This window comes from Genypterus blacodes, unplaced genomic scaffold (genome assembly GCF_046128005.1).
Source record: "Genypterus blacodes isolate CSIRO-AG114 ecotype Tasmania unplaced genomic scaffold, CSIRO-AGI_Gbla_v1 ptg000021l_1, whole genome shotgun sequence".
NCBI classification, from domain to species: domain Eukaryota; kingdom Metazoa; phylum Chordata; class Actinopteri; order Ophidiiformes; family Ophidiidae; genus Genypterus; species Genypterus blacodes.
The window spans coordinates 7317384-7331986 of NW_027466834.1; the positions used below are offsets into that span (position 1 = coordinate 7317384).

At 41.6% G+C, this 14603-nt stretch overlaps 1 protein-coding gene across 3 annotated transcripts; it reads right to left on the reverse strand.

The window, feature by feature from the left end:
* Nucleotides 1–977: 977 nt before the first annotated feature.
* Nucleotides 978–12427, reverse strand: rspry1 (ring finger and SPRY domain containing 1). 3 transcript variants are annotated; one of them, XM_076142246.1, is made up of 15 exons: nt 12059–12427; nt 10920–11536; nt 8942–8994; nt 7805–7917; nt 7366–7492; nt 7175–7233; nt 6351–6417; nt 5697–5828; nt 5452–5567; nt 4980–5123; nt 4770–4881; nt 4418–4520; nt 4143–4295; nt 3465–3569; nt 978–3270 (listed from the first exon to the last, which is right to left on the reverse strand). In XM_076142246.1, the coding sequence occupies exons 2-15, from the start codon at nt 11318–11320 to the stop codon at nt 3174–3176; spliced, it is 1782 nt and encodes a 593-aa protein (XP_075998361.1). In that variant the 5' UTR covers nt 11321–11536; nt 12059–12427; the 3' UTR covers nt 978–3173. The 3 variants fall into 3 exon arrangements, with proteins under 3 accessions (XP_075998361.1, XP_075998362.1, XP_075998363.1); XM_076142247.1 differs by having other exon boundaries at nt 10920–11539; XM_076142248.1 differs by lacking the exon at nt 12059–12427 and adding an exon at nt 11691–12044 and having other exon boundaries at nt 10920–11539.
* Nucleotides 12428–14603: the final 2176 nt, after the last annotated feature.

Sequence of the window (14603 nt, forward strand, 5' to 3'; positions counted from 1 at the left end):
GGGTTTGATTGATAAATTCGGAGTCTGTCATTTAAGGAGGGATGCTGAATTTTTGTAATGTTAAATATTTTGCGCTTTTTCTTTCATCTGAATTTCAGTTATTATAACTTACAAATTCCAGAGGCACTACGAGTCTGTGCAGTGTAAGACCGACAAACTAAGCAACTGTTGAGGGATTATGAGCACTATTCTGCAGACTTTTTCCTTTTTGTATTTTTTCAGCAATCAAGTAAGATTTGTGTTCATGGTGCTTAATAACTTATTAGTCAATCGCGGTAATGAATCATTTATCAGATGTACAAATACGTCAAACCTCTAGTTTTTTTTGTCTATTTTGGGGTAACTATAGTTTCTCAGCAAAAATGTTTAGTAATATTACATACGCTCTGTGTGAAACATTGATACGAAAAAACCCCACAGATATACAAATTAAATTAATTATTGAATTCTGTTTTTTCAGCCACACCCCATTGCTACCAGGTGTCTCAAATCAATCACATGCATGCAATGTCCATAGACGCAACAGTGGCAGTAGACTGTGACCTCAGTGACTTGTGGGACTGTCATAGAATGCCATCTTTGCCATAAATCAGTTTGTGGACACATGACCATCACCTATATGAGCTTGTAGGACACCCTTTTCCAAAACTACGGGCAATACATTACAATCATTTGGCAGACGCTTTTATCCAAAGCGATTTACATTACATTACCACCCATTACAGAGGGGGGAGCAATTGAGGATTCGGTGGTTTGCTCAGGGGCACCTCGGCAGGGACTTGAACCGACATCCTTCCTATTTTAAAGCGGAAGCTCTACCCACTGAGCCACATTAACATTGAGTTTGTGTGGTACACTGCTTCATGGCGGTTGACTGGGTGGATCCAAGCTGAAATCTCACATACCTTTGTCCATATAATGTACTGTATATAATAATATGAGGGAGAAGAAATAAAGAACCACCCAGAGATACACAATCACATGAACATACATTTATTACAAATATCACGATCCAGGAAAACAACAATTCAGTAAATCACATCTTTGGGAACCCTGGGGCAAAACTTCTTTACAGATGTTTAAATACAACTCAGCTTTTACAATCCTGACCTTCATCTCCACAGATAATTTATAATTCCTCTTGCTTGGTTGTATAAGGTGCTCCAGGAAACACAGGGTAGCAAACAGTGACCATACAAGTCTTCCTGATTGGGAGAGATGCACTGATGACATTATTCTGGTAGTCTGAATGACGTTACACATCCAGCTCATGCGGCTGTGGGCGGATGAAGAGCTCTCCCAGAATTCTTTCATAAACTATATGACCAAAGAACATTCGAAATGATTCATCAAAATTCCGAATTCTGAATCTCAAAATGTCTTTCAAAATTGTACACAAATATATTTTCCTAGAATCACGATCTCGTACGTTCATCACCTATATCCAAACGACAAAGGCAATTCAGTCAATCCAGAGACACTTCAAGTAGACAACAGAGAGGAGGACAGATTGTTATGAAGACACACAGAGGGAGAAAGATGGGAGTAACAGCTAAACGAGAGCAGACAGATGGGCTGAGTTGTTGTTGTTGTATAAAACATGACAAAGGAAACAACATGTTACTCAGTCTGGACTGGTTTCACTAAATAGAATCTTGGAGGATTCCCACTCTGACCAACTTGTTCTTGTCAAGATCTGTTCTGTGGGTGTGCAGTTTACTCAATGCACTAATAATGTCTGAAAGGTATTTGGCGGCTCCAATCAGACATGGAATAAATAATCTTTGGGATACCCATGTAAATATTCAGATTTGAGGTGAAAGAACAACTCACATGATACAATACTGAACTCAAACATGGCAACTGATTTTCACCATCGAGAATCAAAATCTTCTGCACTTCTCAAGACACATTTCTACACCACTGTTCACCATCATTTACAAAGTACAATTAAATCACATCCTGTGTATTTTAGCTTTAATGACAGATGCGTGTTTGTTGTCCTCCCCTAGCAGCGCTGCTCCCAAACCGTGCCTGATGCATGTTGGCCTCCTTACAAGGGTTTTTTCAAACTTATCAGCACCAAACACACCCCTGGAGAAATTTAGAAGATGGTGGCGAAACTTCTAAGGCATACATGTTCACTCACTGGCTCGTCTACCACACGAGGAAGCTGAATAAGATGGAGAAAAAGGTTTGAATGTACCAGCTAAAATGTTTTGTAAATTTGATTCCCTGTGTGATTATGTGCAACTTGTGACCGAAATCAATTATCTGTGTGAAGATGATGAAGCCCAATTGGTAGGCCTGGCCTGATGAAAACAGTTTAGTTCCATTATTTAAATTGCTTCTTATTCAAAAATATTCTGCCTTTGTAAAGAGAATCAGGAAACACAGTTCAAGTAAGTAAATTAGCTTAAATATTGATGCCAATTGCCAAGTTATATACTTTATCCAAAATTGTCTTCTGCTGATGCAAAGCCCTGCCGTTGGCCAATCAACTAGTGCAGATAATGACACTGAGCAGACGATAGGGGTTGGTGCAGTCACTATATTCACAACATTCAACAATGAGAATACAAATGCTACCTTAAGAAGGCCATTTATTTCAGTTCCACAACAAAAATTATGCAAGAGATATATTCCTAATTTATCTGTACCTTATGTTTAAAACAGGCTGCATTCATTTCATTCTGTTTCCCAACCCTGTCAGACCTGCAGAGTGTGAATGATGGTGATGGGATTAAATAGTGCCCCCCCCCTCTGGATGCTCCCTCGTGTCTGATCTACACAGGGGTTTTCACAAGAGCAGTTGGTTGTATTTGTAAGCTGATTAAATAAAGTTCCGCCTCTCGTTCATTGTTTTTTGTCTGAAAAACACACACCGATTGTAGAAAGGTGACGTTTCTTGACCCAGCTCCGGCAGTCGGTTGTCAAAAGGATACAAAAGATGGAGATAGAGGTAAATGAGGAAACTCTCTCTTCCTCTCTCAATCCGTGTCCTCTTTAAACTCCTCCACTGGTGCTTCCTCTGACCAGAACTCAGTTCTGGCCTCATCACAACATTGTGGCTCCTTCCTCACGGTCCTGTTGGTCTGCTCACTTACTTGGGTGAGGAGGAGACTGTAGAATTTGTGTGTCTATCTCCTAATTGGAGAAGTGGTTGAAGTGTGTCAGGAGACATGTGCAATGAGTCTGACGCGGGTCTGGATGTCCTGTCGGCACAGGGGGCATGTCTCTAACTGTAAGGCACACTCCATACACATACCACTGGATGGAGATAGGGAGCAACAGAAGACAGAATTATCATCCAGCCGCAGCAAATGCTGCACGGAGATAAACAAGCTGGTGTGACATGTGTGAACGGACCATTTGCTTCGTGCATCAGGTCCCAATGCAAAAGTATTTCACGTATTTTTGAGCTGCAGCTGCTGATTTGCAAATCGCATCACATTCATACATACCTGTGTCCGCAGGGTCGCAGCTCTGTGTCTGCCATGACGTCGCAGCACAGCGTGCAGCAGTTGTCTCTGATGCTGACCTGCTTCAGCAAGGCCAGACGCCGGTGTCTGGAACATATGATTGTATCAAGATATGGTTGTTTAAACTGCTTTGTCAATTTTAATTCAGAGTAAGACCAGACTGATACATCTTTTGGCGGTTAGAGCATTGTACATGTCCATGAGCTTCTCCAAATACCAAAAATTAAAATGAGAGATTGTCTTTAACCATGTCAGTAACAGCTCAACTAACCTCTTATGTCATTAGATTGAATCACTGGCAGAGCATTAAATAAAACCCAATCAAATCATTATGGATATATTATGTTCATCCTCTGTTTAGAAACTACTCAGTTTTATATTTGCCTTCATGCTGGCACGTCAAACCGCGATTTCTAACAAGGAGAAGTGTGTGAATGTAGTCCAAAATAAGAGGAGTTGGCTCTGTGGCTCTGTTTGTTTTTCAACCAGTCCCAAGTGATGAGTCATGTTTATGTGATGCCAATGTGCCAGATCTTTTTGAGCGTTATGTGCAAACAAATGATAAACAAGCCAGAGGAAAGAGAGGAAGGCAAAAGATCACACTCTGCTTCCCAGTCTAACGGTCATAGAAGTGCTTAAACGTTCACTCTCATTTCTTACCTGGGCAGGATGATCTTTTCACCGGGGAGCAGAGATGCAAAATCGTTGAAGGTGCTGAACTTGACGGAGGGTGGGTGACGGAAAGGTTTGGCCCCAAAGTTAAACTCACACTGCTGGTAGGACATGAAGCTGGCTGCCGCAAAGAACCCAGATCTGGCAAAGAAAGAGAGATGAAAGGAGAAAGACGAGGGTAAAGAAAAGATGGTGGAAGTAACAGAGAGAATGTTTTGTGTACGTGAGGTTGAGCGTGTGTGTCGGAGTGGGTGGGGGCTTACGTGGCTGAGGAGAAGACCTGTTTCTCTGGTGGTAACTGGTGTCCATTCAGATAGAAGATCATCTGCTTCTTGCTGAGGTCCAGCAGGAACCCGATGGCATCTCCTGAACAGAACACAAACACGGCCCGTGCTCAACGTCTTCACTGTCAACCTCCCAGGTGGGAAGCAAAACAAAACACAACAAAGCAAAACAGGAATGCTGAGGCGACAGCAGAGCATGGGTGCCAAAATCCTCGCCTCTATAGTTGGAAGTTTTCTCTTAGTGTGACTCATATGTAGAAAAACATTCGTATGCAGGTGTGATTCAAAACACGGCTTTGCGTGTTCCGTATCCCGTCAGATTTGTGCGTACCTTCTTTCCAGCAGGGGTGAGAGTGAGGTTTACTGCGAGCATTGTACCAGATGAGCTGCCTGCAGCCATCGTACGCACACGAGTACTCGTCGTCTCCAATCCCATAGCCCTCCTGGAACACACGCACATGAAATGCTCAATCGTGACATTGCAGAACAAACGCATAGGACAGAATGAGAAATGGCCAGTGAAGGCAATGAAGATCCGTACATGGTTGAGGAACTTGCTGTCCTTGGTGGCCCATCCAATTTGCATCACTCCTGACGTAATCACCGTCACCTCATAGTACCAGACACCAGAATCCACACAAAATGTACACCGCACACTCTCAAAGGACGAGGCATCGCATCGTGCCTGCAGGGAGGAGGAAGGCGAGTGTTTATTTAGAAGCTTTGACGCTGTGCCAAGGGCTTAAGAAACACTGAGGAAGTTGCTGCTGAACACTCACACGACAATTGTCATTACACTGCATCTCATTTTCTATTTTAAAAGACCGATTTCTTTTCAGTACAGTCGCAGATAACTATTGATCTTAGATAAAGACATAACAATCTCTTGGATGAGCACGGCTAGATGAAAGTGTTATCACACAGAGGGGGCAATGCTGTCATTGTTAAGGAAAGAAATGTTAAAATTAGCATAACAATGAAACAGTATTAAATCTCCAGCCACATAGGCTAACCTCTAGTCCAGTGGGGGAGATCTTGAGGTACTCGCTGACATCATTGCTGTTGAGCATGGCATTGATACTGGAGAGGTTGACCTTTTCGTAGGTGAACTGACGACCCTCCTTTAGAACTGGAACGCAACCAACAGACACCAGAGAGACTGTGATCACATTTCCTGCTTCACCATCACAGGCATTACAAAACGATCACAGAGACGGTTGAGCCTTTGTTAAGGCTGCATCTCTTACTCGCTACTCACATAGGTTGTCAAGGCTCCACTGGGAGCAGAATCCGACCTGCCTCTTCAGGTAGTCGGGATGCTCTGCCCATGACTCCAGGACAGCGAGGCGTTTGCTGATTGATGACTCGGACACCGTCAGTTTGTTCTCACCTGAGGGGGAAAAATGGGATCGTTCATGAGAAGGAAATGGCTGAACAAACTGGTCTATACCGTCAATGTGGATTACATTGTGTGTGAAATCTACAGGCCCGTGTTCTACTTTAGTGAAATGTACAATAACGCACATCAATAGTGCAATGTTTTAAGAATAAACATGACAAACGGGTGGACAGTGTTCTTCCATGTAGCAGAAGTGCGTTTGTCTAAATGTTTAGTGTCTGAAAGTGTGTGTGTCTCCAATGTGCCGTTAGAATCACAGTAACAGCAGCAGGGAGCCGTGCACTGTTCGCTGCATCGCCCATTTTGCAGAACGCTAGAGTGTTTGAACAGCTTAATGCAAACAAACCACTTGCGTGGAAGCGAAACTGGACACACTCGAGCGGCACGGCGTCATGGAAACAGCAGACAGCTTCTCGGCTCATTGCTTTGATGAGGTTACTTTTAGTAATTTGTTTTGGCGTTTTTTTTCCAGTTTTAACCTGTGTCATTTAAGGATCCTGTGTGTGAACCTACTGGTCTGGGAGAACTTTTCCAAGGCAATGAGAGCAAACAGCATGACAGTAGGGTGGGCCTCTGAACTCTGGACAGAGATTTGGAGAGAGAAAAGATACAGTCAAGATGAACTGAAAACAATACAGGGCCTGATGTATATGTGACTTCTGCGAACAAGCTTACATGAAAACAGGTCAGTAAAAGGAAACGAGGTTTAAGTCAGCAACTCAGGCTTAATGTTGTTCGAACCCAAACTGCTTTACTTTTGGAAGATGAACTTCCCTACAGCTCTTACGAACACATACAGCAAAGAGGATCAAAAAACCCTCAATCAATAAAGGCCAAATGAAGACGAACAACCTCTGACAATAACTACAACTCCTTTCCGAGCAAAGCTTTCTACCCATTTATAATCCCATCATTCTCTTATTGCGCCGCGTCCATGTTAAGCCATTTGGAAAAACTACTGACGAGGCCGTCTAATTTGGTCATCTAATGCGTTATACGGTCCAGCATGTGAAGCATGCTCAACACTGCACCGAGACAAAGGATTAGACTTCAAAGTTTCTAACACTTCTCACAACTCATTTTTAATCTCACCAGGATCATCAACAGCGGAATAAAGTTAAGAGGTGTTGCATCAACAAGTTTAATAACCACAATGCATCAGCAAATTTGCCTGAAACGTTACAGGACATGGAAGACAGCATTTCATAAAACACCAACTTTCTCTGTGCTGTTTCAACCTTTTTTGTTAGGAAAAAGCTGAAAGACTGAACTTCTTTCCACAATGTATCATAACTAGACTACAGACTAGTGTTTGTGTAGCGAATGCATTTGCTCACCAGGCTCTCTAGAAGATACTCTAGGGTTCCGGGGCTCAGAAGTCCGATACTTGCCGGTCCTGAAAAAGAAACGGAGCCGGTGTCAGCAGAGAACAATGATAGAAACAAAAATAAGATCTTCAAAGTGAATTGTAATAATTTAGTGTGTGTGTGAGTGTGAGTGTGAGTGTGTGTGTGTGTGTGTACCATACCAGCCAGTTTCTCTGCTAGGCATCCCAGCACAGCTGTGGTGTTTCTGTGTTTCGCAGGGTTGAGAGCATCCTGTTGTGCTACGGCCGAACTTAGACTCAACATGTCGGACAGTTTCTGGAGAGCATCCTGAAGAGAGCACATGGACCAGTTATACTGCTGGAGGACCAACAAACACTCATACAGCTTCCATCAAACAAGAGTACCATGGAGAACGGTGAAATTGTATTTGGTGTCTAAATGGACATTAGGAACCACTTATTTAAATGTGTTTATAAAAAGTATGTTTAGTATGATGTAATGATTATTAATGGGTCAGAGGCCGGTCAAAGACAACAAAACACTGCAGACCCGGCCGGCTCAGGTTTGGGTAGAAATCTGTAAGTTTGAAATCAGACTCAACAGTATAACCATAAATCAATATTCATCTGTGCCACTGACCTTGGTGGGCAGGGGGCACTCGTCCAGGAGAAGAGTAATCACTGCAGGGCCCAACGGATCATCCAATGGGATCACTCGAATTAGAGACTGAACCACCTCCAGCCAACCATCATCTGAGAAAGGAGAAGAGAAAATACTTTAACAACAACAATTTTTGGTAACAATTCTTGCCCAAAGTCTTTATTTTACACAGTTCCACCATGAGCAGACAACTCAAAAATTGCTAAAATTACATTGTAAAACTGGACCCTGCATTAAGAGTGTCACACAGAGGGGAATGCAAAGTCATCCACCACTTCCTGTCCATTAGGTAAGCAGTAAAACATCAGTCTGCCTCGAGCAGAATCAATTATGAAAATCAAACAACACCAACAGGAAGTGCTTTTAAGGCTTCAGGACCTGCAAGAACAAACACCAAGCGGTCATATGAGCATCAACGCCATATGCTTGACAAACTGTACGCTGCAGGACAAAAAATAATAGCGCAAACACACACACACACAGTGTGACAGTATCAGCCTCTAGGCAAGTGCACAATCATCCAAAAACACACACACGTGAATCCTCTAATGAACACAAACTAAAAATGGAAGCTGTAACTGTCATACAAAAGAGAACAGAAACAAAAAACTTGTATCTGTAAAGTGATATTATGTGTATAGCCACACACACACACACACACACACACACACACACACACACACACACACACACACACACACACACACACACACACACACACACACACACACACACACACACACACACACACAGTGTGTGATTAACTAATATATTAAATTGTTAATGTGTGTGTTACTGAAGGTTGACAACCAACATCTGTCAGTGCAGAAAACAACTCGCAGCCCGTCAACTAACTACCTCTATCTAAAATCTGTTTCAGTTTCTATTCCATTTATTACCCTTTCTCCTAACACGGAACACAAACATATAACATCACAATATGTAACACATCAGGTTGTTCCAGTGAGATAGTCAATGGTTTCTTTGTTTCCAGAGAGTTCCTAGCAGATCCACAATATGATTCTGACGTGGTGTAATGCTGTCAGATCTGATTGTTTACAGTGTGTGTGTGTGTGTGTGTGTGTGTGTGTGTGTGTGTGTATTTTATTTTCTTACCCGTCTCTGCCATTTCATGCAAAGTAATCATGGAGTAAGGGGGCTCTTGGTCACTGTAAAACAAAACAATTTGCACAACAAGTGACAATCTGGTTTATGAGTCTGTGTGTTTATAAACTCAAACTGCGGCTGAAGCAGCTTCTTTACATCTGTGTGTGTGTGTGTGTGTGTGTGTGTTTGCGCACTCTCTCTAGTTTCACGTTAAGCATTCAACTTATGCCGACTGTTTGTATATGAGCCTGCGGAAACTTGTGTTTTTCTATGAGGAGAGAGTGGAATGCATGTAATTGTGAGGTATTCATTTTAGTGTTGTTGACTATGATGCTGTCATGTTGTTTATCATGACTCATTCCAAGCTGAACCTGCATCAGCCCACTGGATCCTAAAAACTCTCAATAAATATTTCATATAATTGCCCACACTGATATGTATTATTATTCAAGAGACAATGATTCAAGTTCAATTCAAATGAACAAAAACTCAAGGTCTTCTAATTATAACGATATGAAACAGAGAAAAGCTGAACATCCTTGCACCTGCGACGCTGAAAGCAGAATACTAGGTTCTAGGTTTCTACTTAATGAATGGATGAATGGTTAACCCATTATCAATTATAGTAATACTCAATCTATCAAATGACTGAATCAACTCGTTTTAGCAATAAATCAAATACAGCACAACAACTACAGCCTCAAATGTTGCTGAAGCCAGTTAGACACAGCCTCAATAAGATGGTAAGAATTGCATGACTCGCTCCAGAAAGCCAAGTCTACTTATTGTACTGCATTGCATTTACAAATGCTCCTTTTATTTGTCTACTCCTTGTATGTTTGGCACCCAAAAAGTTTTTTTTAGAAGCCTGCCTCATCTGAAGGTGGCAAACCAGTGAGACAAGATTAAAATTATAGCCAGAGGCTTCAACCGGCTCTAAAAGCACATACACAGCTCATCGTGTCAGAAAGGAAAAGAATATGAAAATAGGATCAGCAGAATCACAATCAGCAATCTTCTGCTTACTTGGAACATCTCAGCTGCTTTTGTCATAAATGAAAAACCATTGAGAGTGCAGCATTTGAAATGTTAGTTCACATTCTATTGATTGGAAAGATTTTGATTGACCTCTGGTGATTTGCTCTGTGGGATTTTCACAAAAATATCTGCTACTGTCGTCACTACAGTAGTTAAAACATTATATGCGGTGCTTAGTCATCTCCAAGGTTTGACTGCACCATACCCAGTAGCACTAACATTTTCTTCACCAAATGACTGTCCTCTGTAAAGACAACATGTCCAGTGCTGCTTCTGTTGGCAGGCATCAAAATCCCTGTGCTGTTCATTCTAATCAAAATAAATGTGATCTCTGTGCGAACACAGTGACTGTGCCGTGCCTGCTGTGGCTGAAACTGCTACTCACCACTGACATACTGTATTATTGTATCCATATAAACTTGGCCAAAAACATATGACAACTCCTTAATCCTGCCGGAACTCACTACATCACATGCAGGGGATACATTTCCCACACAAGTTTCATTTACTTACTTTACTACTTTAATCTACAAGCTATTTACGATTGTTCAAAGCCTAATGAAGACTAGTTAAGCATTTAGGATGAAAAGTTAACTCTGTTTATCAATACTAAACAGGGAGATCTGGGGGAAGACTTTGATTCATGTTTATAGAATGGACTAAAGATTTGAAGGAAGTTTTAGTCACAATAGTACATTGAATATGGATTTAATATCAGTCTAAGTTAATCATTGTTGCTGTAACGCACCCCAGAATCACTATATATGTATTGTAAAAACGATTAAAACACTTAAAACAGTGGTTGTCCTGCTGGCTTTACCAATGGCCCATGCCAGCAACATAAACCTTATGTACAGTAAATATAAAATTCAAAACAATGTATTTCTAGTTTCCAAAAGAATAATAATCATTCCTCATTGCAAAGTATCATTGCTGTGGTTACACTCACTTGTCTACAAGTGTCCTGATGACAGCCAACGTGTCCAGCACCAGGCCATCTACATTCTGTTTCTTCCGTCTTGGCTCGTGCGGACCTCGACCTCTGCGAGGCGGTCTGACCGGATCCCTGGGCCGACTGGCCCGAGCCTCACCGGTATCGACACCTACGCCTGTAACATAATCCGCCCGCCTAGCTTGGCCTCTGGTCGGCCTCGCCGCCGCCGCCGGGTGATGGTCTTCTAGGTCACTGTCCTCCCGGCACACACAGCTGTTTCCCATGGCTAACGTGCCAGAAACCACACCGGCAAGGGTCTCCCAGAATGGAGGGGGGACGTTTGAGGAGGAGAGGAAGAGCAGAACCTGTGCAAGGCTTCTGCAGGCACAGAAAGTGATCCAGGCGGCTACTATCATATCATTTGGAAGGCTTGGTTTTGGGAGGTTCTTGTCCCTGTGGACTGGGTGAGGTCTGTGTAAATGATCATAGTGATGCCAAGCAGAGACGTGGGACTGGTTCGGTCGCAACACCTATAGCAGGTTAAAACGATCGGGACGGGTCAGGTGATGCAATTAGAAACTCTGCGAACATATTCGACAAAGCTCAGGTCCAGCTGTCCTCCTGGGCGTGTACTGCTGTGAGAACACACACACACACACACACACACACACACAAGTTTAGTTTGGCTTCTATGTATGACTGTCTGACAGGTGATCATTGCCATGCAGCAACAGAGCAAAACACTTCTTCAACAAACACACCCCGTGAGATAACAGCGTGACTTACATGCAATGATGAAGTAACTCACTGGAAACGAGCAAATCACTTCCAAATGAGCAATTTCAGTTGCGGGATCATTTCTCGGGGCAAAGCATTGTCAAAACATAATTGTCCTATTTTCGTTTTTTAAGACGTAGCAGTTGAGTCGCACTATATTTCAATGAACACATCATTTACCAAAAGTTTAGCTTACAACATGTTCACCCTGTTTATATACACAACCAGTTAGCCTGCTAGCGCAATAGCCACCCACAAAGCTTTCCAGTACAACCAATGTGTAAGGTTAGGACTTCCAAATGAAAAGCCAAGCGTAAGGTTTACAATTGTTTTCGTTAATAAACTAATTACAAGACTTTCACCTAAAACGTACTTACACTGATACCGCCTGAGAAGAGGAGCGTTCCAACGAAGACAACCCAGAAGAGAGTAAACCCACTCAGCTCCGTTAACAGCTAGCCGCTAACTAGCCTGTTAGCTGCTACACACGGAATCCACTGCACAAACCACAAGTTAGCTAACGGGTGTAGCAATGTTCTCCGAGCGATACTCAGCGCCGGTTAATAAGGAAACTTCCATGAAAAGCCCGAATCCCTACATACACCTTTCCTCTCGTTTAATACGCTACAGTTAATGATGCGAGATCGTCAGCTGAAGCCTGGTATAGATTTTATTAATGCTACACTGCCAGTAGCTCGCTAAGTTCCGTAGCTCCGGGAGCTAATATTGGTCATCATCATCAGCTGTGGCTGTGAAGGCGAGGCTGGGGGCGGAGGAGCCCATCTCTGCTCCACAGGACTACAAAGATCGTCTATTTACTTTTTATTTTATTTTTAAAATTTTTAATAAATATACAGTTTAATTTTTAATTGACCAAATTATTTATCATCCGCTATGCGGTATAAAGAAATAATTGTTGTTATATTCTTCTTCCTAATCTCTTATTAAAAATGTATTTTGTTGTATTGTTTTTGTTTTCTTACTTATGTATGGTATTATTTTATTTCTTTTTTGTATTTTTCTTACTTTGTATATTTGGATTTATTTTTTTGAATTTTGTACTAGCCAGCCATTCTTTCGTTTTCTCAACCCTCCAAACTTTATTTAGCTTTATTGTGCTTTCTGTGCTCTCTTGTTGATCCTTAGTCTCTTTTTGAGGTTTGCTGTAATTCACATTTGTGCTATGTGAGGTACCGGTCAGAGTTTCCCTCAGGATCAATTAAGCATGTCTATCGGTGTGCAGTGAAACAATGAGGAAACAGGAGTAAATGAAAAACAGGGTTTATTTGCCCAAACAAATGCAAAACTAACCAAACCTAGAATTTAATTAAATAGACCTATAAAAGTGGGAACATAGTGGCTTGGCCAAACCAAATAACACAGCAACTTTAACTAAATACGAACAGAACCTGTGCTTTTCTGCAGTAATCTCCTTTTCCACACTCACCAGTAAGAAATCCCCCCAACAACCATACAGTGCTAAAATGCATGCAGTTCAATAAACTAAAGTACGGTTAAAAGCAAATATACAGGTTCTAAATCAAACAAAGTGTGTGATGCTAATTGTTTGGGTGTGGGTGGTTGACTGAAAATGAAATGTGTGGGCAGCAACTAATGAGGTGAGAGTGTGAAATGGGTGAACATTACAATGTGTGGCTGGCAGTGTAGCGGAACTATTTGTGGACTATAGTGATACATAGCCTTAAAACAATGGCATATTTTACTCAGTATAAGTAAGATATAGCTGTAGATGTCTACAAGCAAATACTGTGTGTGATATTATCATGTATTGTTGCATTGGTTAAAATTGTGTGAGAGAAAGGGTTCACATACATTACAATGCTACCCCTTTTCTATCAGATCAGCACAGTAAGTGTCAGTGCAACACAAATGTTACATCAGAGAATCATTTACATAGATCATAGCACAGTTTCAGTCACTTTGACATTCATTGCATAAAGAGCAAGGGACACATTTCACATTTAGAGGATTCGCTGTACATGAGGGTGCTTGCTCTTATAATTTTAGATTTGTTGTGATAATGGAGTATGATTCCTATCTGCATTTCATTTCATTCTTTTTTTGGAGCTTTTGTTGACTTGTGTGCAAGGGTTGGACCTCTGCTGACCCCGAAAGAAACACAGGATTGCTGATGTCAGTTGCAAAAATGATAATGTTATTTGTACATGGTCTACTCTCTTAATGAGTTTGGGAATTTATTCTTATGGGCAACAACTAAAACTGTGGTGTGCCATTAAAAGTAATTCAATTGAATGTTATTGTTCTATTACAAATATCACAACTGATCACAACATCACAGACTCGTCAAGAACGTTTAATGAACATTTGCTGTAAATAAGAACTGTCATACATTGAAGGAGTTGTTGCGATACATCCCACATTTTGCCAGGTCTTTAGTAAATCTATTTGACTTTGGATGGTAAGTACATGGAGAACTTTCAAATGTTGGAGGGAGATGACCATAGTCGTTGGAGGTGGTCCTGTAGAGAAGATTCTGCCGTTTTGCCAACGGTGTCTTGCTCGTTACATCTTTAATTGTTGGGGTCACTGTGCAGGAGAAGACTGGGTTTCCAGGGCTGACACAGGTTTTTGCTTGACTACTTTCTGGCTGCTGCTCTTGTGGGGCTGACATTGTCGCAGTATCTACACAAGAAAGAAAAACAATTCTATAATGGCTCAACAATTGATCTCTATGGACCACAACCCATTCGAAATCATTTCCGCAATGAAGAAGGTGTTGGTAAAATGAATCTAATCTTAAAATGTTTATGATCTAGTTAGAGAGCAAACTGACCAGATAACAACACGGAATAAATGAATTACTCAGAGCTGTCACAACATCTGTCACAAATGCATTCCTGATCATACTCAATGAAAACGATAATAAACACAACAACTGCA

Bases quoted from the DNA above. Each gene is read 5' to 3' on its own strand.
- rspry1 (XM_076142246.1), bottom strand. From the start codon at position 11,320: ATGATAGTAGCCGCCTGGATCACTTTCTGTGCCTGCAGAAGCCTTGCA. The intron at 5,829-6,350 runs GTAGGTTCACAC...TTTCCCCCTCAG, and splicing joins GGAAAAGTTCTCCCAGACCA to GTGAGAACAAACTGACGGTG. The intron at 3,570-4,142 runs GTAAGAAATGAG...CATATGTTCCAG, and splicing joins GAAAAGATCATCCTGCCCAG to ACACCGGCGTCTGGCCTTGC.